The sequence below is a fragment of the Myotis yumanensis genome, unplaced genomic scaffold (genome assembly GCF_028538775.1).
Source record: "Myotis yumanensis isolate MYYU_CA2020_CCGP unplaced genomic scaffold, mMyoYum1.0.hap1 SCAF_10, whole genome shotgun sequence".
In the NCBI taxonomy this organism is placed as follows: Eukaryota; Metazoa; Chordata; class Mammalia; order Chiroptera; family Vespertilionidae; genus Myotis; species Myotis yumanensis.
Window position 1 is genome coordinate 46,841,401 of NW_027223761.1, and position 27,495 is coordinate 46,868,895.

Below are 27,495 nucleotides of genomic sequence, written 5' to 3' on the forward strand. Positions count from 1 at the left end.
CTCAGAGTGCGGCACAAGCCTCTTTTATAAGACTTATCTTATTGTATTAGTCACTTCTTGAGATTTTGCTCCTTCACCAGGCTAATCCTCCTTCGGAATAGGAACCATGTCTGATTTGTATCCGCACCATCAGTGCCCGGAACAGAGCCTGCCGCCAAAAGGCCACCTCACAGAGCTCTATTTAAGAAATGAAGATTCAGCCCTAACCAGTTTGGCTCAGTGGATACACCGTCGGCCTGTGGACTCAAGGGTCCCAGGTTCGATTCCGGTCAAGGGCATGTACCTTAGTTGCCAGCACATACCCAGTGGGGAGTGTGCAGGAGGCAGCTGATCAATGTTTCTCTCTCATCGATGTTTCTAACTCTCTATCCCTCTCCCTTCCTCTCTATAAAAAATCAATAAAATATATTTAAAAAAAAAAAGAAATGAAGATTCAAAGGATTCTTCGGTGCAATTTTGGAAACTCGTCAAGTGTCCCTCTCGTGAATAAAAGAAGATAGCAATGAGGGTCTCAAGCAGACAGAAGCATCAGGAAGACTAGAAAGGACTGCCTCTCACGGTGCACAGCTAGAACTCTGAAGGCCTTTCTGTGGCCTGGGACTTACTGTAAACTCCCCTGTGACAGCATCAAACCCAACGTGAATCGTGTGCTCAAAATCTGAAGGAAGAGAAATCTCTGGCCGCTCCTTCTCCTTCTTTTTATTTGCTGCAAAAGAAAGAGAGAAACGGAAATTTTAAAAACAGAAACATTACATTTTTAGGCTTATTTAGCTCTCTGTTGATCTGTAGGCTCCTTTAGAGGCCAAGAATTATCTATTTCATATCTGTATTTACAGAGCCCAATGCTGGGCTTAAATTGGAATAGATGCTCAATGCACGAGTGAAGACTTAATTTTTTGTCAAACTAAAGTAAGGGAGGCACAAAAAGAACACTCATCAGAGTTAATAGTCCTGTTTCTACTACTAATGAGCCATCTGATCCAGGGAAAGTCACTTCCTTCTGAATCCTGGTTTCCCACCCATCTGTAAAGAGAGAAGGCTCAAGTAGGTTGTCTCTAAGGACACTTCCAGCCCTGACATCCTCTATTCAATGAGCTTCTATAGCCTGCGTCCTACTTACTAGGTCTTTGATTATGGACTTCTTTAAGGTTCAATTACAGAATTTTATATTTGGAAGTAGATTTAATAATGTGAGTCATTAGTATTTTATCAGGTGCTTGCCAGGCAATGGCTCAAATTCTTTCATATGTATTAATTAACTTTAGCCTCACAGCAACTATCACTCAGGTACTATCATCCTTATTTTACAGATAAATAAGATTAAGTTATTTGCCCAAAATCATATGATTAGTAATTGGCAGTCCCAAGACCCAAACCCAGGCAGTCTGGCTCAGAGCCTGATCTCTATACCACTATGCTATGCTGCCTCCCTAGGTTAAGACCTTAAAGGCTCATTAAGTACAAATACTTGTCGGGTCTGGCATAGAGTAGATGTTCACTACAGTCCTGCTGACCTCGCAGAAAAGTTATAGTGCTGAAGGACCCTTGTTAGGGGTTGAATCGTGTCTCCCCAAAGATAAGTCCTAACTCTTAGTACCTCAGAATGTGACCTTATTTGGAAATAAGGTCACTGAAGATGTAATTAGTTTTGTATTTATATCATGCTCTAGTGATTACAAGGCACTTTCACATATATTAGTTCTCTAGAGTCTCAAAACAACAGTGTGACAAGCAGGGCAGTGATTATGGTGCCCATTTGACAGAAGAAGAAACAAACGTTCCAAGAAATTAAGTAACCAGCCCAACGTCACAGAGCAATTCAGAAGCAAATGTGGGACCAGAACTAAGGCTTTCAGACTTCCAGCTCTATAGCCTTTCTATTCTGTCACTCTGCCTCTCATGGATTGCTGCTGCTTATGATTCTGCTCTCTCTCAATGCATTTATCTTCTATACAGTGGTCAAATTTATCCACTCTTCTCTCTCTTCATTGCCACCACCCTATTTCAGGCAGTTATCTGTGGCCTGAATCATTCTAAGAGTTGCCCATCATTTGCATTCTGGTCCTCTCCAATGAAAACAACAGTTAGAGTAATCTATAGACTTGCTATTCAAAGCAGCATCAGTCAGCATCAACATGTAGAATCTCAAACTCCACCATAAGACTGTTGAATCAGAATCTAAATTTTAATATCTCAAACTCCACCATAGACTATTGAGTCAGAATTTAAATTTTAATAAGATCCCTAATGATTAGTGTGTATATAAAAGTTTGAGAATCAACCCACAGCCAACATCATACTCAATGAGCAAAAACTAAGTGTTTCCCTTAACATCAGGAACAAGACAGGGATGTCCACTTTCACCACTCTTATTCAACATAGTACTGGAAGTTCTAGCCATAGCAATTAGACAAGAAGAAGAAATAAAAGGCATCCAAATTTAAAAAGAAGAAGTAAAACTGTCATTATTTGCAGATAACATCATATTGTATATAAGGAACCCTAAAGATCCCACACAAAAAAACTAGTAGAACTGATAAATTCAGTAAAGTAGGCTGAAAAATAAATATCCGGAAATCCGTTTCACCTCTACACCAATAATGAACTATCAGAAAGGGAAGCTAAGAAAACAATCCCATTTACAATTGCATCCCCCACCCCCAACTCCCAAAAAAATACCTTGGAATAAACATAACCAAGGATGTAAAAGACATGCACTCAGAGAATTATAAAACACTGAAGAAAAAAACTGAAGAAGATATATATAAGTGCAAGCACATACAGTGTTCATGGATAGGAAGAATTATCAACATTAAAATGCTACCCCAAGCAATCTATAATACCATGCAATTCCTAGCACGATACCAATGGTGTATTTCACAGAACTAGAACAAATATTCCAAAAATTTATATGGAACCACAAAAGACCCCAAACAGTCACAGCAATCTTGAGAAAGGAGAACAACATTGAAGGAATCACGCTACCCGGTATCAAACTATACTATAAGGCCATAGTAATAAAAACAGCATGGTACTGGCACAAAAACAGACTTATAGACCAATGGAACAGAATAGTAAGCACAGAAATAAACCCACGCCTTTAGAGTCAATTAATATTTGACAAAGGAGACAAGAACATACAGTGGGGTAAAGACAGTCTATTCAATAAATGATATTGGGAGAATTGAACAGATAGATGAAAAAAATTAAACTAGACCACCTTCTCACACCACACACACATAAACTCAAAATGGATTAAAGACTTAAATGTAAGCCCTGGCCGGCTTGGCTCAGTGGATAGAGCGTCAGCCTGCGGACTGAAGGGTCCCGGGTTTGATTCCGGCCAAGGGCACATGCCTGGGTTGCGGGCTCAATCCCCAGTAGGGGTGTGCAGGAAGCAGCCGATCAATGATTCTCTCTCTCCCTCTCCCTTCCTCTCTGAAATCAATAAAGAAATATATATATATATATATATATATATATATTTTTTTTTTTTAAAGACTTAAATGTAAGTCATAAAACCATGAAAATCCTAGAAGAAAACACAGGTGGTAAAATCTCAGACATTTTCTTAGCAATATTTTTTCTGATAGATCTCCTTGGGCAAGAGAAACAAAGAAAAATAAACAAAGGGAAATACATCAAACTAAAAAGCTTTTGCACAGCAAAGGAAACCATCAGCAAAATGAAAAGACAACCCATTAAATGCCAGAACATGTTCACCAATGACACATCTAATAAGGAGTTAATACACAAAATTTATAAAGAACTTATACAACAACACACAAAAAAACAACAACAATCCAATTAAAAATTGGGCAAAGGACTTGAATGGGCACTTCACCAAAGAGGACATACAGATGGCCAGGAGACATATGAAAAGATGCTCAACATCACTAACCATCAGAGAGACGCAAATTAAAACCACAATGAGATATCACCTCACACCTGTCAGAATGTCTATCATCAATAAATCAACAAACAACAAGCATTGGTGAGGAAGTGAAGAAAAGGGACCCCTCATGCACTGTTGGAGGGTCTACAGATTGGTGCAGCCATTATGGCAAACAGAATGGAGGGTCCTCAAAAAATTAAAAAATGGAACTGCCTTATAACCCAGCAATCCCACTTCTGGGAATATATCCAAAGAAACCTGAAACACTAATTCAAAAGAATATATACACCCTTATATTCATTGCAGCGTTATTTTCAATAGCTAAGATTTGGAAGCAGCCCAAGTGCCCATCAGTAGATGAGTGGATAAAAAAATCTGTGGTACATTTACACAATGAAATACTACTCGGCTATAAAAGAGAAGGAAATCTTACCTTTTGTGACAGTATGAATGGACCTGGCAAGTATTATACTAAGTGAAATAAGCCAATCAAGAAAGACAAATATCATATGATTTCTCTTATATGTGGAATCTAATGAATAAAACAAACAAATAAAATAGAAACAGACTCATAGATACAGAGAACAGACTGACAGCTGTCAGAAGGGAGGGGACTTGGGGGGCTGGGGCAAAAAGGTGAAGGGATTAAGCTGGAGCGGGGGCGGGGAACACATTTACAGACACAGATAACAGTATGGTTATTACTAGAGGGAAAGTGAACACACAATATAATAGACAGATGATGTGTTATAGAATTGTATACTTGAAACCTATATAATTTTATTAACCAATATCGCCCCAATAAAATCAATAAAAATTAAAACAGATAAAATAAGCCCAGCCGGTGTGGCTCAGTGGTTGAGCATTGACCCATAAACCAGGAGATCATGGTTTGATTCCCTGTCAGGGCACATGCCCAGGTTGTATGGCTTGATCTCCAGTAGAAGGCATGCAGGAAGCAGTCGATCAATGATTTTCTCTCATCATTGATGTTTCTATCCCTCTCTCCTCCCTTCCTCTGTCTAAAATTAATAAAAATGTATTTAAAACTGATGAACAAAATAGATCTAGAGACACAGCAGCCTGGAATAGACTGTGGAATCTCAGAGGGAAGGTGGGGGTGAGTGGGTTAGTGGAAGAGATCAACCAAAGATCAATTTGTGTGCATATATGCATAACCCATGGACACAGACAGTAGGATAATGAAGGCCTGAGGTAGGGGGTGGGGGCGGGCTAGGAGGACATAGGTAAAAAGGGGACATAGGTAATACTTTCAACAATAAAGATTTAATTTAAAAAAACATATTTAAAAATAAAAGTTTAATAATCAAGGGAATGAGAAAACAAACCACAGACAGGGAGAAAATATTTGCAAAAGATATATTTAATAAAGAACTATTATCCAAAATACACTAAGAATTCTTAAAACTCAACAATAAGAAAACAAGTCGATTAAGAAAATGAGCAGCCGAAACCGGTTTGGCTCAGTGGATAGAGCGTCGGCCTGCAGACTGAAAGGTCCCAGGTTCAATTCCGGTCAAGGGCATGTGCCTGGGTTGCGGGCACATCCCCAGTAGGAGATGTGCAGGAGGCAGCTGATCGATGTTTCTCTCTCATCGATATTTCTAACTCTCTATCTCTCTCCCTTCCTCTCTGTAAAAAATCAATAAAATATATTAAAAAAAAAAAAAAAAGAAAATGAGCAAAAGACATGGGTACACACATTGCCAAAGAAGATATACAAATGGAAAAGGTGCTCAACATCATATATCATTAGGGAACTGCAAACTAAAACAACAATGAAATACCACTCCACTCCTGTTAGAATGGCTAAAATCAAAAAGTGACACCATATGCTGACGAGGATGTGGAGCATCAAAAACTTTCATTCGTTGCTGGTGGGAATGCAAAATAGTACAGTCATTTTGGAAGACAGGTTGCAGTTTCTTACAAAATTAAATATATTCTTTCCATACAATCAAGCAATCACACTCGTTGGTATTTAGCCACATGAGCTGAAAACTCATGTTCACACAAAAACTTGCACATAGATGTCTATATCAGCTTTATTTATAATTACCCAAACTTGGAACCAACCAAGATGTCCTTCAGTGGGTGAATGGGTAAGTAAGCTGTGGTACCTCCAGAAAGTGGAATACTGTTCAGCACTAAAAATAGGAGAAACCAAGATGGCGGCATAGGTTAACGTGGGAGTTTGCTGCCTCGAACAACCACTTCAAAAATACAACTAAAAGATGGAACGGACATCATCCAGAACCACAGGAAGGCTGGCTGAGTGGAAGTTCTACAACTAGGAGGAACCGAGAATCAGAGGAGGCGCAGTGCTGAAGTAAAATACTAAGGTGCGGAGTGCTCGTGGCTCGGGCTGGTGGCTGAGGGTGCGGTTGACTGTTTCAATCCGGAGGGAGCCTCAGACTCTGAGCTCCAGATCCGAGTGAGTCTCTAGGGACCCAGACTCAAACGGGGTTTGCAGCGGTTGCTGGGACAGAGAGGCAGAGCCCCTGGGGACAGACTGAGAGCAACCATAACTGCTCCCTCCTCCACCCTGTTGATCCTGTGGGACCCGCCCCACCCAAGCCCTGCACAGAGCCATTTGCCGGATAGCCTCAGGCAAAGGCTAGATTAGCACCTCCCTAGAGGACAGAAGTTCTCCCACTGCAAACACAGCTGATTCTCACAGCCAGTTGGCCTGGAGGTCAAGTAGTAATTACCTACAACAATCAAGGCTTGACTACAAGACTGCTCACAGAGACCACAAGGGGGTGCACCAAGAGTGTCTACCTCAGGTGATTGGGACACTTAACAAGGAAAGCCACTCTATCGACACAGCGAAGCATAAAAAAATGCCAAGACAAAGAAACAGGCCACAAAGGACAGAACCGGAGGAAAGCAGGCTACTGGATATAGAATTCAAAACCACACTTTTGAGGTCTCTCAAGAGGCTTCTAGAGGCTGTCGATAAACTTGATGAGATGTACAGGAAATCTAATGAGACCCTCGATGGTGTGATAAAGGACCGACTAGAAAGTAAGCATACACTGACTGAAATAAAGAATATTATACAGACTCCCAACAGCAGACCAGAGGAGCGCAAGAATCAAGTCAAAGATTTGAAATGCGAGGAAGCAAAAAACACCCAACCGGAAAAGCAAAATGAAAAAAGAATCCGAAAGTGTGAAGATAGTGTAAGGAGCCTCTGGGATAGCTTCAAGCGTACCAACATCAGAATAATAGGGTGCCAGAAGATGAGAGAGAGCAAGATATTGAAAACCTATTTGAAGAAATAATGGCAGAAAACTTCCCCTACTTGGTGAAAAAAATAGATTTACAAGTCCAGGAAGCGCAGAGAACCCCAAACAAAAGGAATCCAAAGAGGACCACACCAAGACACATCATAATTAAAATGCCAAGAGCAAAAGACAAAGCGAGAATCTTAAAAGCAGCAAGAGAAAGAAACTCAGTTACCTACAAGGGAATACCCATATGACTGTCAGCTGATTTCTCAACAGAAACTTTGCAGGCCAGAAGGGAGTGGCAAGAAATATTCAAAGTGATGAATATCAAGAACCTACAACCAAGATTACTTTATCCAGCAAAGCTATCATTTAGAATTGAAGGTCAGATAAAGAGCTTCACAGATAAGGAAAAGCTAAAGGAGTTCATCACCACCAAACCAGTATTATATGAAATGCTGAAAGGTATCCTTTAAGAAGAGGAAGAAGAAGAAAAAGGTAAAGATACAAATTATAAACAACAAATACGCATCTATCAACAAGTGAATCTAAGAATCAAGTGAATAAATAATCTGATGAACAGAATGAACTGGTGATTATAATAGAATCAGGGACATAGAAAGGGAATGGACTGACTATGCTTGGGGGGGGGAAGGGGTGTGGGAAATGCGGGAAGAGACTGGACAAAAATCATGCACCTATGGATGAGGACAGTGGGTGGGGAGTGAGGGCGGAGGGTGGGGGCGGGGGGACTGGGAGGAGGGGAGTTATGGGAGGAAAAAAGAGGAACAAATGTAATAATCTGAACAATAAAGATTTAATTATTAAAAAAATAATAATAATAAAATAAAATAAATAAAAATAAATGATCATCTGGCTGGCATGGCTCAGTGGTTGAGTGTCGACCTATGAACCAGGAGGTCACGGTGCCATTACTGGTCAGGGCACATGCCCCGGTTGTGGGCTCGATCCCCAGTGTGGGGCATGCAAGAGGCAGCTGATCAGTGGTGCTCTCTCATCATTGATGTTTTTTTCTCTCCCTCTCCCTTCCTCTCTAAAGTCAATAAAAAAATATATATTTTTAAAAATAAAAAAGAAATGATCTATCAAGCCATAAAAAGAGGAACCATAAATGCACATTACTAGGTAAAAGAAATCAATCTGAAAAGACCAGAGGTTTTAGCTATTTACCCACTTGACAATGTATCTTCCAGAAGCAGCTGCTTTGAGAGGGAAGGCTAAGGGCTTATCAAGGCCGAAATCAAGCTGTCATTTATGGCATAAATCCATCTGTCTTGCTTACAGGAATGCATGGGACACGTTGCAGGGCTGTGGAATTGCTTTCTGTGCCTAAATTTCTTTTGATCTAGTTGCTTAAAAGTGTCTTAAGAATAACTGTTATTTTTATATTTTATTTATATTTATATATCACTACATTTTTACATATTATTTATATTATGTTAATATATCATCATAGGCTTGGAATGGCAAATGCAAAATGAATTTTGGTAAAGAAGTCACAAACAGAGAATGGCTCAGCGGATGAGCAGTCTACAAGAACAGAGCCCCAGGGAAATGAAGTCCTTTAACACATAAACACACAGGATAATGCTGAAGGTGGCTCTGCTTCATATGCAGTACTTTCCATAGTACCTTCATATACAGTACCTCTTCCTCTCATTCTCCCTTTCCAGGGGTCCTCAAACTTTTTAAACAGGGGGCCAGTTCACTGTCCCTCAGACCGTTGGAGGGCCGGACTATAGTTTAAAAAAAAACTATGAACAAATTCCTATGCACACAGTGGCGGCAAAAACACCCGGCAGGCCGGATAAATGTTTTCGGCGGGCCACACGTAGCCCGCTGGCCGTAGTTTAAGGACCCCTGCTTTAAACATTCAGCCATCTTTTTTTTTTCTTTTTTTTTTTTAAATATATTTTATTGATTTTTTACAGAGAGGAAGGGAGAGAGACAGAGAGTCAGAAACATCAACGAGAGAGAAACATCGATCAGCTGCCTCCCACACATCTCCCACTGGGGATGTGCCCACAACCCAGGTACATGCCCCTGACCGGAATCGAACCTGGGACCCCTCAGTCCGCAGGCCGACGCTCCATCCACTGAGCCAAACCGGTTTCGGCAACATTCAGCCATCTTTTAAAGACTGGTTCAAGTCCCACTTCTTCCCAATGGATTTCCTGACCTTTCCTCCCTCTGTGAATTCCCAAGACACTGAGTCAGCATTTAGTTATTTCCTATCTAGAATGATTCTTTGGGGTTTTTTAAGACTTACCTCCTAACCTAAGATGTAAACTTCTTGAGGACAAAAATCATGGCCCAAATGAAAATAGTACCTATGCTATTGTTGTGACTGTTATAAACTACTTTTTTATTATTGTTATTGTTATTTTGAGGATCACGAAAGTTACCTTTGTAAGTTGAGTTATCCTTAACATAAGAAAGTATCCGAGACATATCTAGGGTAACCTCATGAGATACCTGGGTCAGAACTTCCCAGCTGGATTCCTAACCCTCAAAAACTGAGATAACAAATAGTATTTGTTGTTTTAAGATGCTTAAGAGAAGGGAAGAGTGTTAGAGTCACATTTCCTATCCCACTCATTAACAGAAAACTGGCTGAAGAGAAAGCAGAATCATCCTGATTTCCTGTAACTACAGATCACTGGCTTGAGGACATAAAGTGGAGAAACAGGCATACAACCTCACACATCCTAATCTTAACCCTACCTGTGGCCTAGTCCACTCAGCTCGCTGACACATGAGGCTGACAATTTCAAGTCTCATGTTGTTGTACAGCCATCCATTTTCAGCACAAGGCACTGGCCTTATTTATATTTTTAAAAGATTTATTTTTAAGAAGCACCTCTCATTGGTTCAGCTGAGCTAATCTGAACTCAAGGCAGTAAAACACTCCAAACTTGGAGAGATAAACACTGACGTAGTCCAGTTTTAAAATTAACTTTGCTAAATGCTTCCCAAGCTCAGATAATTCCACTTTGGTTGTGAAAATGCAGCCAGAAAAAGATTCCAAGCGAAAAGCTGCAGGACTTCTTAGAATAAACCAAAGGCTCCAGGCCCTGACCACAGGAACCAGGCTCTCCCACATGGAATTCTGCAGCTCAGCACCACCTATTACAGGCCCTGAGTGACAGCTTCTTCCCATCATTTACGCATTCCCCCAGGCACACACTGAAGCCACGCTGGAGGTCAGCATTAGGTAATGCCCACAGACACATCCCCACTGCCGACTCCCATCCCAGTCACCACCACAGCCCACAGAGAACTCTCCTTTCTTATTCCCCAAGTCTCCTTAGAGACCCAAAAGGACCCCTCTGGAAATTCTGGGTCCAACGTCTGGCTGAAACCCAGGCATCTGTATTTTTTAAAAGCATCCTGAGTGACTCAGATGTGTCATCTGGGTTGAGAACAACTGACAGATGTTATGCTAGGATGTAACACATACTTAGGAAGACTTAGTTCCACACTCATCCCTGCCACTTCCCAGCTGTGAGACCTTGAGCAATTTACTTTCCTCAGCCTCCCCAACAGAAAATGAGTTTCTGTGGGTATCAGATAAAATAAGATTTTTAGTAAAACATACACACAAACACTTCATATTTGTACAGTGTTTTATAGTTTAGAAAATACTTTTACACCCACTACTTCAAATGAGAAAAGCCTACTAATGTTATAGGGTGGGTGGAAATTATAATTATTACCATGTTACAGATAAGAACACTGGGATTAAAATAAATAGGTAAGGAGTGCGGGGGGGGGGGGGGGGGGGGGGCGGGGTCACAGTAAATATCAGAGGTAGTGCCAGCGGCAAAAATGATACCAGGTGTCAGACCAGTGGAGCCAGGCCGGACCTCGGTTCAGCAACCTCGGTATTTGAGTTCTGGCTAAGAAAGAATTCAGAACCACGACTGAAACTGTAAGAAAAAGTTTATTTAGAATGTCACAGAGGTAAAAGAAGTGAGCCGTAGGAGAAACGGGCTTAGGAAACAAGTTACAGAGGCAAAGGAAGGGTCCTTGGAGCTTAGGAAAGAGAAAGGTAAAGCTAACCCGCCAGGGAGGGAAGAAAAGGGGAAGGGGAAAGGAGTGGGCCAACTCCAGGGAGAGCTCACTGGCCCTCTCCGAAGGGCTGTTAAGGATGGATTTTAGGGAGAGCCCCAGAGGGGCGTCTCAATATCTCAACAGAATTTCATTAGCTTCCCAGGTGTGTCCACTGATTGGTCAGCTCCAGGGAGGGGGTCACTAGTCAATGCAGCTGGTCCTGATATCAGCCATAGTATAGCTTGTCTGGTTTTGTTGCTTTTCTGGGCCAAGCACTGAAACACAGCTGAGGCCTAGACATATTTGAAGTGGGTCAAAAATTCATTGTCCTGGGCTGTTCTCTGACCCCCTTGCTCATTCCCTGTCTAAGGGGGTCTAAATGGCATTACTAGCAACATGCCAGGGGAGGCAAGGTCAGCGAGGGCCCCAACCACATGACCATCGATGTGAAAGGTTAGGGGGTCTAAACCACCTGACCAGCAACGTGCTAGAGGAGGAAAGGTTACCCAGCGGGTGAGGTCCTTGTTTTCCCAGTTTTTCTCCTTGCTAGGCACCCAGGGCTTTGGACCCAGGTGACCTTCTGTATCTGCCCCAGCGTCTTTGGTCTGCTCATGTCTGTCTAACTGCCAACCACAGTAGGACTCAATCGAGGTGATCTAAGTCCAGTTCGAGACCATTTCTCTGTGCAGCTGGTATAAATTTCCAAATATTTTACAAAGGGCACACCACTTTAAAGACTGCGACAATGTGAATCCAGCTAGGACTAGGTTAAGCACAAAGCAGCAGATCAACAATGCTGATTGATTGAATGGCAATATCAACTGAGCACAAAATCAAGCTGAATAAAAGCTCCAAACAAAACGTAAAAACCACTTTTCAAAAAATGTCATTTTGATGTACACATGAATCATAGCCATCTAGGACCTTAAACCTATGAGCTCAGGGCATGTATGGAAAATCTATTAACTAGAGAATGAAAGAGAAGTTACTAGATCATTTCATAACAACTTCTTATAACTCTATACTTTGAATTTATAGAGATGCAGCTTTAACCTTGAGGTAAGAGATTTGCTTTCAGACCAGATTTGGCCTAAGGATACTCAGTAAGGATTTCCAGAAGTACCACTGGGGCTATAGCTCTTTGGCCTAGATTGTTTTCACCTACATAGACAACCTGATCCAACTTCACCTTTATAATATCTCATTTATCTAATTACTAGAGGCCCAGTGCACGAATTTGTGCACCAGTGGGGTCCCTTGGCCTGGCCTGCGGGATTGGGCTGAAACCAGCTCTCCGACATCCCCTAAGGGGTCCAGGATTGCAAGAATGTGCAGGCCAGGCCAAGGTACCCCACCAGTGCACAATCGGGGCCGGGGAGGGACACAGGAGGTTGGCCAGGCAGGGAGGGACCGCGGGAGGGCTCCAGGGCATGTCCAAGCTGTCTCACACAGTCCCCATCGGCCAGACCCCAGCAGCAAGCTAACCTACCGGTCACAGCATCTGCCCCCTGCTGGTCAGTGCACGTCATAGCGACTGATCAACCAGTCAACTGTCTGCCCCCTGGTGGTCAGTGCACATAATAGCGAGTGGTTGAGCAGCCTTAGTTTATCATTAGCATATTACGCTTTGATTGGTTGAACGGCCGACCGGACGACCAGACACTTAGCATATTAGGCTTTTATTATATAGGATAGGGTTTCAAAGGTATGAGAGACTATATTTATCCACTGGATTGATGCTAATGTTTTAGCTGAAGACATTGAGGTCTATAGAGAAATAATTAACCCAAATCAGGCAGGCAATTTATGGGAGAACCAAGACTATAACCTAGATATCCACACCCCCACTTCCCTATTCAGTACCTAAGATCATCCCTTTAGTTCCCAATGATGTCTGAAGGTTATGCTTCTATCTGCTGCTATAAGCAGAAATCTTTTTTTTAAAGATTTTATTGCAATATAATTCATATACCATATAATTCACCTACATAGTGTACAATTCAGTAGCTTTTAGTATATTCACAGAGCCTGGTGAACATCCCCACAATCAATTTCAGAACATTTTCATCACCCCCAAAAGAAAACCCATACCACTTAGCCAAAATTCTCCAATTCTATCTGCCTCCCCCACAGCCCTTGACAACAATTCATCTACTTTTTGTCTATGGATTTGCCCATTTTGAACATTTCATATAAAAAGAATTATATAATATGTAGTCTTTTGTGACTGCTTTCTTTCACTAACATTGTTCTCAAGGTTCACCCGTGTTGTAGCATGGATCAGAACTTCATTTCTCTTTGTTACCAAATAATATTTCTTTATATGGATACACTACTTTTTATTTATCCATTCATTCATCAGTTAATGGATATTTGCATTGTTTCTACTTTTGGCTATTATGAATAATGCTAGTGCAAACATTCATGTACTAGCTTTTGTGTGGGCATGTTTTCATTTCTGTGTTATGTGGTAACTAACTCTACTAGTATGTTTAACATTTTGAGAAACTGACATACTTTTCCACCGTTGGCTATACTATTTTACATTCCGACCAGCAGTGTATGAGGGTTTCAATTTCTCCAGGTCCTTGCCAACACCTGTTATTATCTCTCTTTATTATTGTCATCCTAGTGGGTGTGAAGTAGTCTCTCATTGTGGTTCTGATTTGCATTTCCCAAGTGGTTAATGATTATGAGCATTGTTTCATGGGCTTATTGGCCATTTGTATATCTTCTTTGAGAAATGTCTATTCAGATACTTTGCCCATTTTATAATCAAGTTGTCTTTTTATTGCTCAGTTGTAATAGCTCCTTATATATTTTTTATACAAGTCCCTTATCAGATATATAATTTGGAAAATTTTTCTCCCAATCTGTGGGTTATCTTTTTACTTTCTTGATGGTATCATTTGAAGCAAAAGGTTTTAATTGATGATGCCTAGTGAGCAGAAATTTTATTATCTTCCTAGTTTGTCAGCAAGAAAAATTCCAGACTTTTAATTTTATTTTTTATATATATTTTTATTGATTTCAGAGAGGAAGGGAGAGGGAGAGAGATAGATAGAAACATCAATGATGAGAGAGAATCATTGATTAGCTGCCTCCTGCACACCCTTACTGGGGATCAAGCCCACAACCTGGGCATGTGCCTTTGACTGGAATCAAACCCGGGACCCTTCAGTCCGCAGGCTGATGCTCTCTCCACTGAGCCAAACCAGGTAGGGCCCACACTTTCAATTTTAAAAGTCCTCTTCCTTTCCTCAGCAATTACTTGCCCTCTTCACTACATGTGGAAAGTTGGGTTGAAGGCCTTCCTATTTATAGAGATCTTATAACAATTATGGTTGATAAAAGCACAATATTAAAAATAAGCACACATCTAAATAGAGGGATAAACAAAGCAGCTCTATATGTGGGAGAAGGTGCCAGAGCAGGGTAACACCACGTACATCATAGCCCCTGTACCTAGGAAGTTGGTAGCTACTATATAAATGAGTTAGCCAGAAAATTCAAGTTATGCAACTTACCCACCTTTCTTCTATCTAGACCTGAAAAGAGCTCACAGTGAAGGTGGAAGCAGAAAGGGTAAACACATAAAGATGCAAGCCCAATGTACTCAATAAAAAGCCTCATTAGTTCTCATTTCAGTTATTCACCAAGCATTTTCTATTTGTAAGACCACTGCTTATTAGACATTGCTATGTCAAGACATTTCAAATGCAAAGTGTCTAAAATTATCCTTTCACCTCAAATGCAAGGTGTTTAAAGTCATCTTCCCTGCTCTCCAACCGCCAGCCCTCTTGACTTGTTTCTCTTCCTGTGTTCCCTATTTGGCAAATGATGCAATCATCTACCATCTCCCCCGATCTGTAGTTATGCAGTTATATTTTTCTGCAACACAAAACATTTTCTGCAATTCATCAATGTGGTTGTTATATTTGGCTCTTTCAGAATCCCAGTTCTGATTTTGTCATATAATCTCCTAGTCATGCATCCCACCTTCAACAAACCAGTAAAGAGAAGGGGAACTAATATTTGCGTGCCTTCTGTGCAGAAGGTCCTGTATTAGGAACTTTGAATGGAATCTTCACACAACAACCCTGTGAAATATTATCCCAATTTTAGAGAGAGGATAATACCATTCTTTCCTAGAGATAGAAAACTAAAAGTCAAAGGAGTTAACTGACATACCTAAGGGTAGAGAGCTGTAAGTGATGAATCCAGGATTTGAACCAGGTCCACCTAAATCGGAAGCTCATGATAACTAATTACAGACAGAAAGCCAATTTCTTCAGCATGCAACAAGAACAAAGCCCTGCAGGCATGATTGAGAATTTTACTTCATAGCAACAGACCCTTAAATAAATATTTGGGGCTGAGGGTGTCAAACAAAAGTCATCTACCCATGTGGACACCCAAACCTCTATTTCACTATTGTCCATAGGATTTCAGTGACTTTATCAAATACACTGTTAAAATCCTGATTATTCTTCTAGAAGTTTTGTCAATAGAAAGGAAATGAGCCCAGCTGGTATGACTTTTTCAGAGTGAACTCATGCTGAGTCCTGCTTCCTTTTCCAAGCTTCCTTTCCTCAGCTACTACTTGCCCTTCTTACTGATATTTAATCCCCAAATCTAGATGTGAGCTCAAGATATATGAATAAAGAAGAGGCAATCAAGAATCTGGAGAAAAGACATTCCAAATAAAACTAGTCTGGAAACAAAGCACTCCCAAATGAACACATGTCAATATTTCTTACATTCTGAGAGTTCATAAACAGTTTAAGTAAATAAATATGTACAGATTGTCCAAAGTCTGGCAAGAGCGTAATTATTTTCTTAGAATTTTGCTCAGAATAATTAATACTAGTAAGAGTTTAATAGGTCTATTTTCCATTTGACTCCAGCCACTTTAGGCAAGAAAGACAAGAGAAATATTTAATAGGGTGGAAGGAGGTATTAAAGGAAAATGAAGTCAAGGAAAGAACAAATCTCTTATCCAGGTTACCAAAAAAAAAATTAAGTATATAAATTATGAGAAAGAAATGAAATACTGTACTTTTATCTCCAGGTAGGATGGATCTGTAAAACCGGTCCTTCTTTTTCTTCTCCTCTGGATTTGGAGGCAGAGGTTTGGAGCCGTGGTTTAGGGTTCCGGCATCTTTGCTACCAGCTCCAATCATAGTGCTGGTGTTTCTCATTGGAGGGGCTGGGGGTTTATCTTGAATGTCCAGGCCGTTATTTGACATTGTCACCACCACCAGCAGCTACTGGAATCAGAAAAAGAGAACACAGCATTTTTATTATTTCTGAACAAAAAGAAATGTGTGCTGAAAAGTTTAGAAGAATCCAAATTATACAATCCTTTCTCCAGGGCCCTGTTCGAGCCCTTCTCTGCATACCACGACTACCACTATCATATTCAGTCAACAGTACTCAAAGATATAATGCCTACTCTGTGCCAAGCACTGCTGAAAATTCACAAGGTTCTTGCTTTTTCTCTGCATTTCCCTATCTAAGGCATTGGAGAACACACAAGACCATGGTGATGTAGTTTAAAAGAGAGAAATTTAGCCCAGCTGGACTAAGTATGAATCCCAGTGCCACTTATTCGCTTTAGAAAAATTCTTTAATCATTGTGTGCCATTTATTCATTCACATGAAGATTAAATAAAACTGCTAACCGCATTCCACATAGTGAATTTTCTGCCTATCTCTAATTTTGTAACCTGAAGAAAATCACATTCCCTCTCTGGAATGGACTGTATCACTCTATCAAGGGTCTGTAAAGCTGCAGGCTTCGTAAATAGTTTTATTGAAACATGGCAACACCCATTCATTTACAAAGGTCTATGGCTTCTTTCACATTCCAATGGCAGGACTGAGTGGTTGCAACAGAGACTGTATGCCCACAAACCTAAAATATTTACAATCTAGTTCTTTACAGGAAAAGTTTGCGGACACCTGGCCTATATCACCTCTGCACTATCACCTTCCTCTAAAATTTGACCTTATTCTAAATATACGATGGTCAATGAAGTAACCATCCTATCCTATATGATGCTGGATTTTATTGGCAATCTCCAATGCTTCTGGAAAATATAAAGAATAAAAAAAGGGAGGAAAGAGGTAAAATCTCCTATTACATGGTAGCAATAGTTTTAATGAAGATAGATGTTATTACCTCAAATAAGTGTCAATGGATAAATATGTTTCCAGAATTAATAAAGTTTCTCATTATTCTTCCATGCTACAGGGATATTATATCTTTAACCATGACTACTTAGAATGTACGCTCCTTGGAGTCAAACACAACAGTGTTTTAAAGACTCAAGTTTCTAATAAAAAAAAAATCAGCATAATAATTACCCAGAGCTTTTTAGAAAATAGAGATGCATGGTTTAACTCTCATAAATTTTGATTTTTGTATGGCTGGGCTAAGGCCAAATTCTGTAATTTAAAAAACTGGTGATCTTAATACCAGCCAGATTTGAATACCACTGCCTTACATATCAATTGCTTAAATAGTATAAACAAAATCTAAAGGAGTTTTTTTAACATTTTCTAATAAATGCAAAACTAAATGATCCCCTGCATTCATCCCTCCCTCATCCTCCCTCCCCCTCCCCGCCACCACCCAATCCTTTCTCCATGTGGCCTTTGGAACTGTTCTCACCTTTAAGCAGGTAGGTGTCTCCTCCAGACCCAGGGCAATGGTATATTTCTAGGTTATTACATTTATTTTTACTAGATTATAATTGTTTTCACCAGAAGCAAGTGTTCCCCAAAGGTTGTGCTCTATTTTGTCACCTTTACAATCCAAAAGTACCTAGTAGAGTATCTGACTTACAGCAGATTCAATAAATTTTTTAATTAATCAAAAGTTTAGGAGGAGGAAGCAAGATGGCGGCGATATAGGCAGACGCGTCCCAGGTCTTGTCCTGGAGCAAACGGAGTAAGCAGCTGAAACTAATAACACCCACCCCGATCTGGCAAATTTACTCAGCTGGTGAGACGGTTTGCAGCCGGGAAGGGCAGACCTCCCCTGGAAAGGTTAAAAACCAGGGATCTGGGCAGGAAAGTTTGCCAGACCTGAGCCCAGAGGGTCGGAGGGAGACCGCATGGCAGACAGCCGCGTCTCTTGGGACAGACACAGACCCTGACCAGGGTAAGGAGTTCCGCGGGTTTGCTGGCGCCAGGAGATTTGAGATTTGGATTTTGTGATTGCGGAGAACTGAGACTAAAGGGGGCATCCTGAGGAACTGATCAGACCATGCAGTGCCCATAAGAGAGGAGCGTTTCCCAGACCATGCAGTGCTGGTAAGAGAGGAGCGTTTCTCAGACCGCAGGTGTACGTGAAGCCTCCCCCCACCAGCCAGAAGAGCCAACACAGCTGTGAACAACACCCACCAGAGGAGCTGCTGCCAACTGGAAAGCAGCTGCTACCGCAACCGTCTGAGCAGCAACCACAACCCAAGGAGCCCCTGCCACCCAGGGAGCAGCCACTGAACATCTCAACATCTACATATGTCAGCGAGATCAAACATGGGTAGGCAAAGAAACCCCCAAAGGAAAGAAAAGGAGGACTCGCCAGAAAAGCAGCTAAGTGAGACAGAGATATGCAACATGACAGAAAAAGAATTCAGAATAAGGTTCCTAGAGTACATGCACCAGATGTTCAAGAAGCAAGAAGAAACAGATGAAAAACTCAACTACTTATGCAAGAAGCTAGAAGAAACAGATGAAAAAATCAACAACTTAAGTAAGTCCCAAGAAGAAATGAAGAGTGACATAGCTTCAATAAAAAACTCCATTGAAAGTATCAACAGTAGACTGGGAGAAGCAGAGGACCGAATTAGTGAATTAGAAGACAAGGAAGCAAAACACACTCAAACTGTACGGCAAATGGAGAAAAAAATTAAAAGACAGGAGGAGAGCCTAAGGGAGCTTTGGGACAACATGAAACGAAACAACATACGAATAATAGGGGTGCCAGAACAACAGAAAGATGAACATGGATTAGAAAACCTATTCGAAGAAATAATATCAGAAAACTTCCCTGAGGTGGGGAAGAAAAAAGTCACACAAGCCCAGAGAGTCCCAAACAAGGTGAACCCGAAAAGACCCACACCAAGACACATCATAATTACCATGGCAAATGTTCAGGATAAAGAGAGAATCTTACAGGCTGCAAGAGAGAGACGGAAAGTAACATACAAGGGATCTCCCATTAGATTATCAAATGATTTCTCAACAGAAACACATCAGGCCAGAAAAGAATGGACGGAAATCTACAAAGTGATACAAAGCAAAGGACTGAATCCAAGAATACTCTATCCAGCAAGGCTATCATTCAAAATTGAAGGGGAAATAAGAAGCTTCACAGACAAAAAAGGGCTAAGGGAGTTTATCACCACCAAGCCAGCCATGCAAGAAATGCTAAAGGGACTGGTGTAAAAAGAAGAAATATCAAGCTCAGAAAGAAAACAGCCACACACACACACAAAAAAAGAAATGGCTACAAACAAGTACCTCTCAATAATAACTTTAAATGTAAATGGACTAAATGCTCCAACCAAAAGACATCGAGTGGCTGAATGGATAAAAAAACATGACCCATACATCTGCTGTCTACAAGAGACCCACCTCATTAGAAGGGACTCACACAGACTGAAAGTGAAGGGATGGAAAAATATCTTTCACGCAAATGGAAAGGAAAAGAAAGCTGGGGTAGCAATACTTATATCTGACAAAATACATCTCAAAGTGAAGGCCATAACCAGAGATAAGGAAGGCCACTTCATAATACTAAAGGGATCAATACAACAAGAAGATATAACCCTGGTAAACATATATGCACCCAATGCAGGAGCACCCACATACGTAAGAAAACTTCTGGAAGATATCAGGGGAGAGATCGACAACAATACAATCATAGTAGGGGACTTTAATACACCACTGACATCACTGGATAAATCCGCTAGACAAAAACTCAGCAAAGAAACAGCAATCCTAAATGACTCACTAGATCAGATGGACTTAATTGACATCTTCAGAACACTTCACCCCACAGCTGCGGAATATACATTCCTCTCAGGTGCTCATGGGACATATTCAAAAATAGACCACATATTGGGTCACAAGCAAAGTCTCCACAAATTCAAGAAGATTGAAATCATAAAAAGCTTCTTCGCAGACCACGATGGTATAATGTTAGAAATAAACTACAATAAAAACAACCCAAAATACTCAAACACTTGGAAGCTGAATAGCATGTTATTAAATATTGATTGGGTTACCGATGACATCAAAGAAGAAATTAAAAACATCCTGGACACTAATGACAATGAAAACACAACAATCCAAAACCTCTGGGACACAATGAAAGCAGTCCTGAGAGGGAAGTTTATAGCTCTACAGGCCTATCTCAAAAAACAAGAAAAAATGGTAGTCAATCACCTAACTCTACAACTCAAAGAATTAGAAAGAGAGCAACAAGAAAACCCCAGAGTGAGCAGAAGGAAGGAGATAATAAAGATTAGAGCAGAAATCAATGACATAGAGACCAAAAAAACAATACAGAAAATCAATGAAACCAAGAGCTGGTTCTTTGAAAGGATAAACAAGATTGACAAACCCCTAGCCAGGCTCACCAAGAAGCAAAGAGAGAGGTCCCAAATAAACCAAATCAGAAATGATAGAGGCGAAATAACAACAGACCCCACAGAAATACAAATGATTGTTAAACAATACTACGGGCAACTCTACTCCAACAAACTAGACAACCTGGAGGAAATGGACAAATTCCTAGAAAAATACAACATTCCAAAACTCAATCAGGAAGAATCTAAAAACCTCAATAGGCCAATAACTATGGAAGAAATTGAAGCAGTCATCAGAAAGCTTCCAGCAAACAAAAGCCCAGGGCCAGACGGCTTCACAGGGGAGTTCTACCAAACATTCAAGGAAGAACTAAAACCTACCCTCCTCAGACTACTACAAAAAATTCAAGAGGAAGGAACGCTTCCAAGCTCATTCTATGAAGCCAGCATCACCCTAATACCAAAACCAGGTAAAGACATCACAATGAAAGAGAATTACAGGCCAATATCCCTCATGAACATAGATGCCAAAATCCTCAACAAAATCTTAGCAAATCGGATCCAGCAGTACATCAGAAGGATCATACACCATGACCAAGTAGGATTTATCCCAGAGATGCAAGGATGGTACAACATCCGTAAATCAATAAATGTGATACATCACATAAACAAATTGAAAGAAAAAAACCACATGGTCATATCAATTGATGCAGAAAAAGCATTCGACAAAATCCAACACCCATTTTTGATAAAAACTCTCAGAAAGGTGGGAATAGAAGGATCATACCTCAACATAATAAAAGCCATATATGACAGGCCCACAGCCAACATCATACTCAATGGACAAAAACTAACACCATTTCCCCTAAGAACAGGAACAAGACAGGGATGCCCACTCTCACCACTCCTGTTCAACATAGTACTGGAAGTATTAGCCATTGCAATTAGGCAAGAAGAAGAAATAAAAGGCATCCAAATTGGAAAAGAGGAAGTAAAACTGTCCTTATTTGCAGATGACATGATATTATACATACAAAACCCTAGAGACTCCATCAAAAAGCTACTAGACTTAATACATGAATTTGGCAATGTAGCAGGATACAAAATTAACCCCAAGAAATCTGAGGCATTTCTATACACCAATAGTGAACTTTCAGAAAGGGAGATCAGAAAAACAATCCCATTTACCATCGCACCAAAAAAATTAAGATACCTAGGAATAAACTTAACTAAAGAGGTTAAAGACCTCTACTCAGAAAACTACAGGACGTTGAAAAAAGAGATAGAGGAAGACATAAACAGATGGAAGAACATACCATGTTCTTGGATTGGTAGAATCAACATCATTAAAATGTCCATACTACCCAAAGCAATCTATACATTCAACGCACTTCCCATTAAAATACCAATGGCCTTCTTCAAAGATCTAGAACGAACTCTCCAAAAATTCATCTGGAATAAAAAAAGACCCCGAATAGCTGCAACGATCCTGAGAAAGAACAAAGTAGGTGGGATCTCAATGCCAGATATCAAGCTGTATTACAAAGCCACTGTTCTCAAAACTGCCTGGTACTGGCACAAGAACAGACATATAGATCAGTGGAATAGAATAGAGAGTCCAGAAATTAGCCCGAACCAATATGCTCAATTAATTTTTGACAAAGGAGGCATGAACATACAATGGAGCCAAGATAGTCTCTTCAATAAATGGTGTTGGGAAAATTGGACAGACATATGCAAGAAAATGAAACTAGACCACCAACTTACACCATACACAAGAATAAACTCAAAATGGATAAAGGACTTAAATGTACGACAGGAAACCATAAAAATTCTAGAAGAATACAAAGGCAACAAAATCTCAGACATATGCCAAAACAATTTCTTCACTGATACAGCTCCTAGGGCAGTTGAAACTAAAGAGAAAATGAACAAATGGGACTACATCAAAATAAAAAGCTTCTGCACAGCAAAAGAAACCATCAACAAAACAACAAGAAAACCCACCTCGTGGGAAAACATATTTGCCAACGTCATATCTGATAAGGGCTTAATCTCCAAAATTTATAGGGAACTCATACAACTTAACAAAAAGAAGATAAACAATCCAATCAAAAAATGGGCAAAGGATCTAAATAGACACCTTTCAAAAGAGGACATTCAGAAAGCCAAGAGACATATGAAAACATGCTCAAAGTCACTAATCATCCGAGAGATGCAAATCAAAACAACAATGAGGTACCATCTCACACCTGTCAGAATGGCCATCATCAACAAATCAACAAACGACAAGTGCTGGAGAGGATGTGGAGAAAAAGGAACACTTGTGCACTGCTGGTGGGAATGCAGACTGGTGCAGCCACTATGGAAGGCAGTATGGAGGTTCCTCAAAAAATTGGAAATGGAACTCCCATTTGACCCTGTGATCCCACTTCTAGGAATATATCCCAAGAAACCAGAAACACCAATCAGAAAGGATATATGCACCCAGATGTTCATAGCAGCACAATTCACCATAGCTAAGATCTGGAAACAGCCTAAGTGCCCATCAGTAGATGAATGGATTAGAAAACTGTGGTACATCTACACGATGGAATACTATGCTGCTGTTAAAAAGAAGGAACTCCTACCATTTGCAACATCATGGATGGAACTGGAGAGCATTATGCTAAGTGAAACAAGCCAGTCAATGAAGGAAAAATACCACATGATCTCACTCATTCATGGATAATAAAGACCATTACAAACTTTTGAACAATAATAGATACAGAGGCAGAGCTGCCTCAAACTGATTGTCAAACTGCAGTGGGAAGGCCAGAGAGAGTTGGGGGGCAGGAGGGAGGGGAGTAAGAGATCAACCGAAGGACTTGTATGCATGCATATAAGCATAACTAATGGACATAAGACACTGGGGGGTAAGGGAGGGTAGGGGTTTGTCAAGGGTGGGGGGGGAAAAAAGGACACTTATGTAATACCCTTTGTAATACTTTAAGCGAAAAATAAAAAAATAAAAAATAAAAAAAAAAAAAAAAAAAAAAAAGTTTACACAGGGATATATGCCTTGCCATTAAGGAACTTAATACAGATGAAATTTTAAGGTTCTTCCCAATCTGACATCGACCTACCTTATACACTAAGCCACCACACCTGGACCCAACTTACATTCAAACTATACCTCAGAAATCTCTGTTCTCCTGAATTTGCCAAATAGTCTCTTACCCCCTCCTGACTCCCCAATGCTTCTGGTCAATGATTTCTCCTACTCATCTTTCCAGGTCAAATTCGAACTTCATCTTTTTGTATAATCCATCCTGACCTTCCTCTGGCAAACCAGCTGCTCCTTACTTCTTTTTTTGAACAAAATAAATCAAGTAAGCAAAGACAATCTTGTCTAGACTAACTCTCTGGGTGGTGTGCTTTTTATCCATTTCTTCCAATTGCACTTTGCAGCTTTGCTCTTGCTTTTCCCTACCAGCCCCAACTCAAGTCCCTCAGCACCGCCAAAGAGAACTTCGACCGGCTCAGTTCTCAAGTATACTTTCCCACTGCGAACTGCCAGTTCCAAAATTATACTCCCTGCAGCCACCTGATACTCTAAGCAGGCCCTTCCTTGCCTCTTCAGCCAACAACTTCATTGACTGTAACTCCCTTTTATGACCACAGTCCAGGACTGTGCCAAAAAAGGCTTCATCGGCCTTTCTGATACATACAGCTTTTCTTCATTTCTCAGTTCTTTCACTGTGCCTGGGGAATTCTTGGTGGTAGAGCTCCACTTTCAAAAAGAGCCCAAGTTATTTAAAACATAAAATCTGCTTTTGAAATACAATGTTTGAATTCACTGCACCATATTCCAGCCTAGGTATCCTGCCTAAGGTTGAAAACCTCCAGTGATAAAAAAAAATCTACAGTCTCAAAAGTCAGCCTATTCTATCTTTGGTCACCTCACTTAGAGAATTCTCACTTATATTAAGTTCTGTCTACCTCACACTGCATGGCAATTACTTGTTTACACATTTGCCTCCCCTTTCATTCCTCTCCCCTGCCAGACTATGAACACCCCCAAAACAAAAATCCAGTCTTGTTTACTTCTCAATCCCCAACCCCAGGCCTGGCAAAGAATAGGTAATCAATAAAGACTTGTTGAACAAATAAAAGAACAAGTGAACAAATAAACAAGTAAATAAACAAACAAAAACTACTTCCATCTATTGGTCCTAAATCCCATCTCTTAGGGCTATTCAGAAAAGATTATTGCCTCTTCCCCAGACAGAACTTTAGATACTTGAAATCCTCTTTCACCCAGCTGGCATGGCTCTGTGGTTGAGCGTCGACCTATGAACCATGAGGTCACGGTTCAATTCCCGGTCAGGGCACATGCCCAGGTTGCGGGTTCAGTCCCTACTGCGAAGGCATGCAGGAGGAAGCCGATCAATGATTTTTCTCGCATCACTGATGTTTCTATCTCTCTCTCCCTCTCCCTTCCTCTCTGAAATCAATACAAATATTTTTTAAATAAATAAATAAAGGTGGGGATTAGAAGCCATGTCTCCAGACTCTCTGCCAAAGGATTTTCCAACCATATTTGAGGTAATTCTAGCCTCTTTGTCCCTTTTCTGACCTGAATTCTACTTCTGATTTATGTTTAGGTTGGTCACATCTAGCCAATAGCAAATATAGAAATATATAAACATGTTTGGGCTGGACTTGATTGATATTTCCCAAATTTCTTCCAGGAGCTAATAAGCACCAGAGAAGATATACAAATCCCTGGCCCTCAAATCAGCCCCATGAAAGTTATATACACCTTTTGCTGTAGTTGCAGGTACCTCATTCAAGTACAATTCAAATCAATAACTTTTTACTAAGTACTTACATGTGAGGTGCTATGCTAGAAACCAGAGATTTGGAGACAAATAAATGAATAAGATATGATCCCAACTCTAGAGGTTCTCACAGTCTAGAAAGCAGGATAGACAGGACCTAGAAAACCACAAAGCCAGGCCATTTAAAAGAGTGCCATGGAACAGTACAAGCGATAACATGTCAGAAGACACAGAAAGGAATACCTATATTGAATTAAGGTAATCAATGAGGCTTCATAAGAAGAGATGGTATTAAGAGTAGGGTAATAGCCCTGATCGGTTTGGCTCAGAGGATAGAGCTTCGGACTGCGGACTGAAAGGTCCCAGGTTCGATTCCAGTCAAGGGCATGTACCTTGGTTGCTGGCACAGCCCCGGTGGGGAGTGTGCAGGAGGCAGCTGATCGATGTATCTCTCTCATTGATGTTTCTAACTCTCTATCTCTCTCCCTTCCTCTCAGTAAAAACTCAACAAAATATATTTTTTTTAAAAAAGAGTAGGGTAATAAATAGGTCAGACTAGTGGTCTTTGACTCTCGACTATTAGAATCCCTATGAGCTTCTTAAAGCACCAGCTGAAGTACTTAAGGGGAAGTATACTAATATCTGCAATTTACTTTGAAATGCATTTTTAAAAGTAAAATTGATTAATGGATGAACATAGGGATGTGATATACTATACATGCCAATATATAATATATAATGGATGTAATAAAACAAGTATATGAAAATGTTTATGGTAGAAGAATCTAGATGGTGGTTTTACAGCTATTCACTATAAAATCCTTTGAACTTTGCTGTATGTTTGAAAATTTTCCTATTAAGAAGTTGTGGCTTAAGCTCTGATGCAATTGGTCTGGAACAGCACTGGTCTAGTACCTGAACCAAAGAAAACAGACAATAAATAAATGATTTTGATGGAGAGCAATGAAGGCAAATGCATCGTAGACCACAGGAACAATATAAGTGTGAGAGTACAGTGTGGAAGAATGCAACGTGAAGGTGAAAAAGTAGGGTGCAGGAATCACAGAGGGTCTTTTACAGCATTTTTTAGTCAGAAAATGGTCCCTTCTTAGCAAATCTAGATCTGTGCAATGAATGTCTCATGTTAAAAATAAAAGATGATGCTGTTGACTTTTTTTAAGGCTGTAAAGAGATGACAATGAAAAAAAGAGGTGTTGCCTGAAGGAGGGACCAGCTGCTACCCTGCAGTGAATTCTCTGTGATGCCGAGAGCTCACACAATGAGACTTGGGAAGTCTGGGAGAGTCTTTACACTGCCCAAGAAACTTGCCTAAAATTCTAAAACAGTTTCCCCAGAGAACCTTCTGGGCAAACTATCTTCACAAACAGGATTTCTGCCATCATTTGGGGCTGATATTTGAATAACCATTAACATTAGATCACATGTGGGAGTTTACAGAAAACTTGGAAATCTATTCAATTGGTATCGATTTTCTCAGTCATTCATGCAAATATTTATTTATTACCTACTGTTTGCCAGGCTGTGCTAGGTGCTGGAGATAAAATAGTGAGCAAGTCAGAAGAAACAAAATCTCAGAGATGTTTCCAGTCACCCAGGGTCACATAGCTAGTGGGCAGCAGAGTCAGGAACCTGAAATGAAGTCTATAACCAAGACCTCCTTTTCTTCCACCATATCATCACACCTCACTGTTCACGCCAGAGGCAAAGTGACGGACTAGATAACCCCTAATAACCCCTCAGGCCATTATTTTAAATGAAGGAGAGAAAGGAAGAAGAAGAAATAAAATCTATTCCAAATATATATTAATCACATTTCTCAGTTCCAA

The 27,495-nt window shown here is 40.3% G+C and overlaps 1 protein-coding gene across 4 annotated transcripts in view; it reads right to left on the reverse strand.

The window, feature by feature from the left end:
• Positions 1-27,495, reverse strand: part of PAK1 (p21 (RAC1) activated kinase 1) — a 133,486-nt gene that overhangs the window by 44,959 nt on the left and 61,032 nt on the right. For 3 of the 4 annotated variants that reach the window (XM_070425677.1, XM_070425678.1, XM_070425676.1), the window contains exons 2-3: positions 16,283-16,493; positions 606-706 (exon numbers count right to left, since the gene is read on the reverse strand). In XM_070425677.1, coding sequence (XP_070281778.1) covers positions 606-706; positions 16,283-16,472 — 291 coding nt within the window. In that variant the 5' untranslated portion in view covers positions 16,473-16,493. The remainder of the gene's footprint in view (positions 1-605; positions 707-16,282; positions 16,494-27,495) is intronic. The other variant, XM_070425679.1, reaches the window with a different exon arrangement.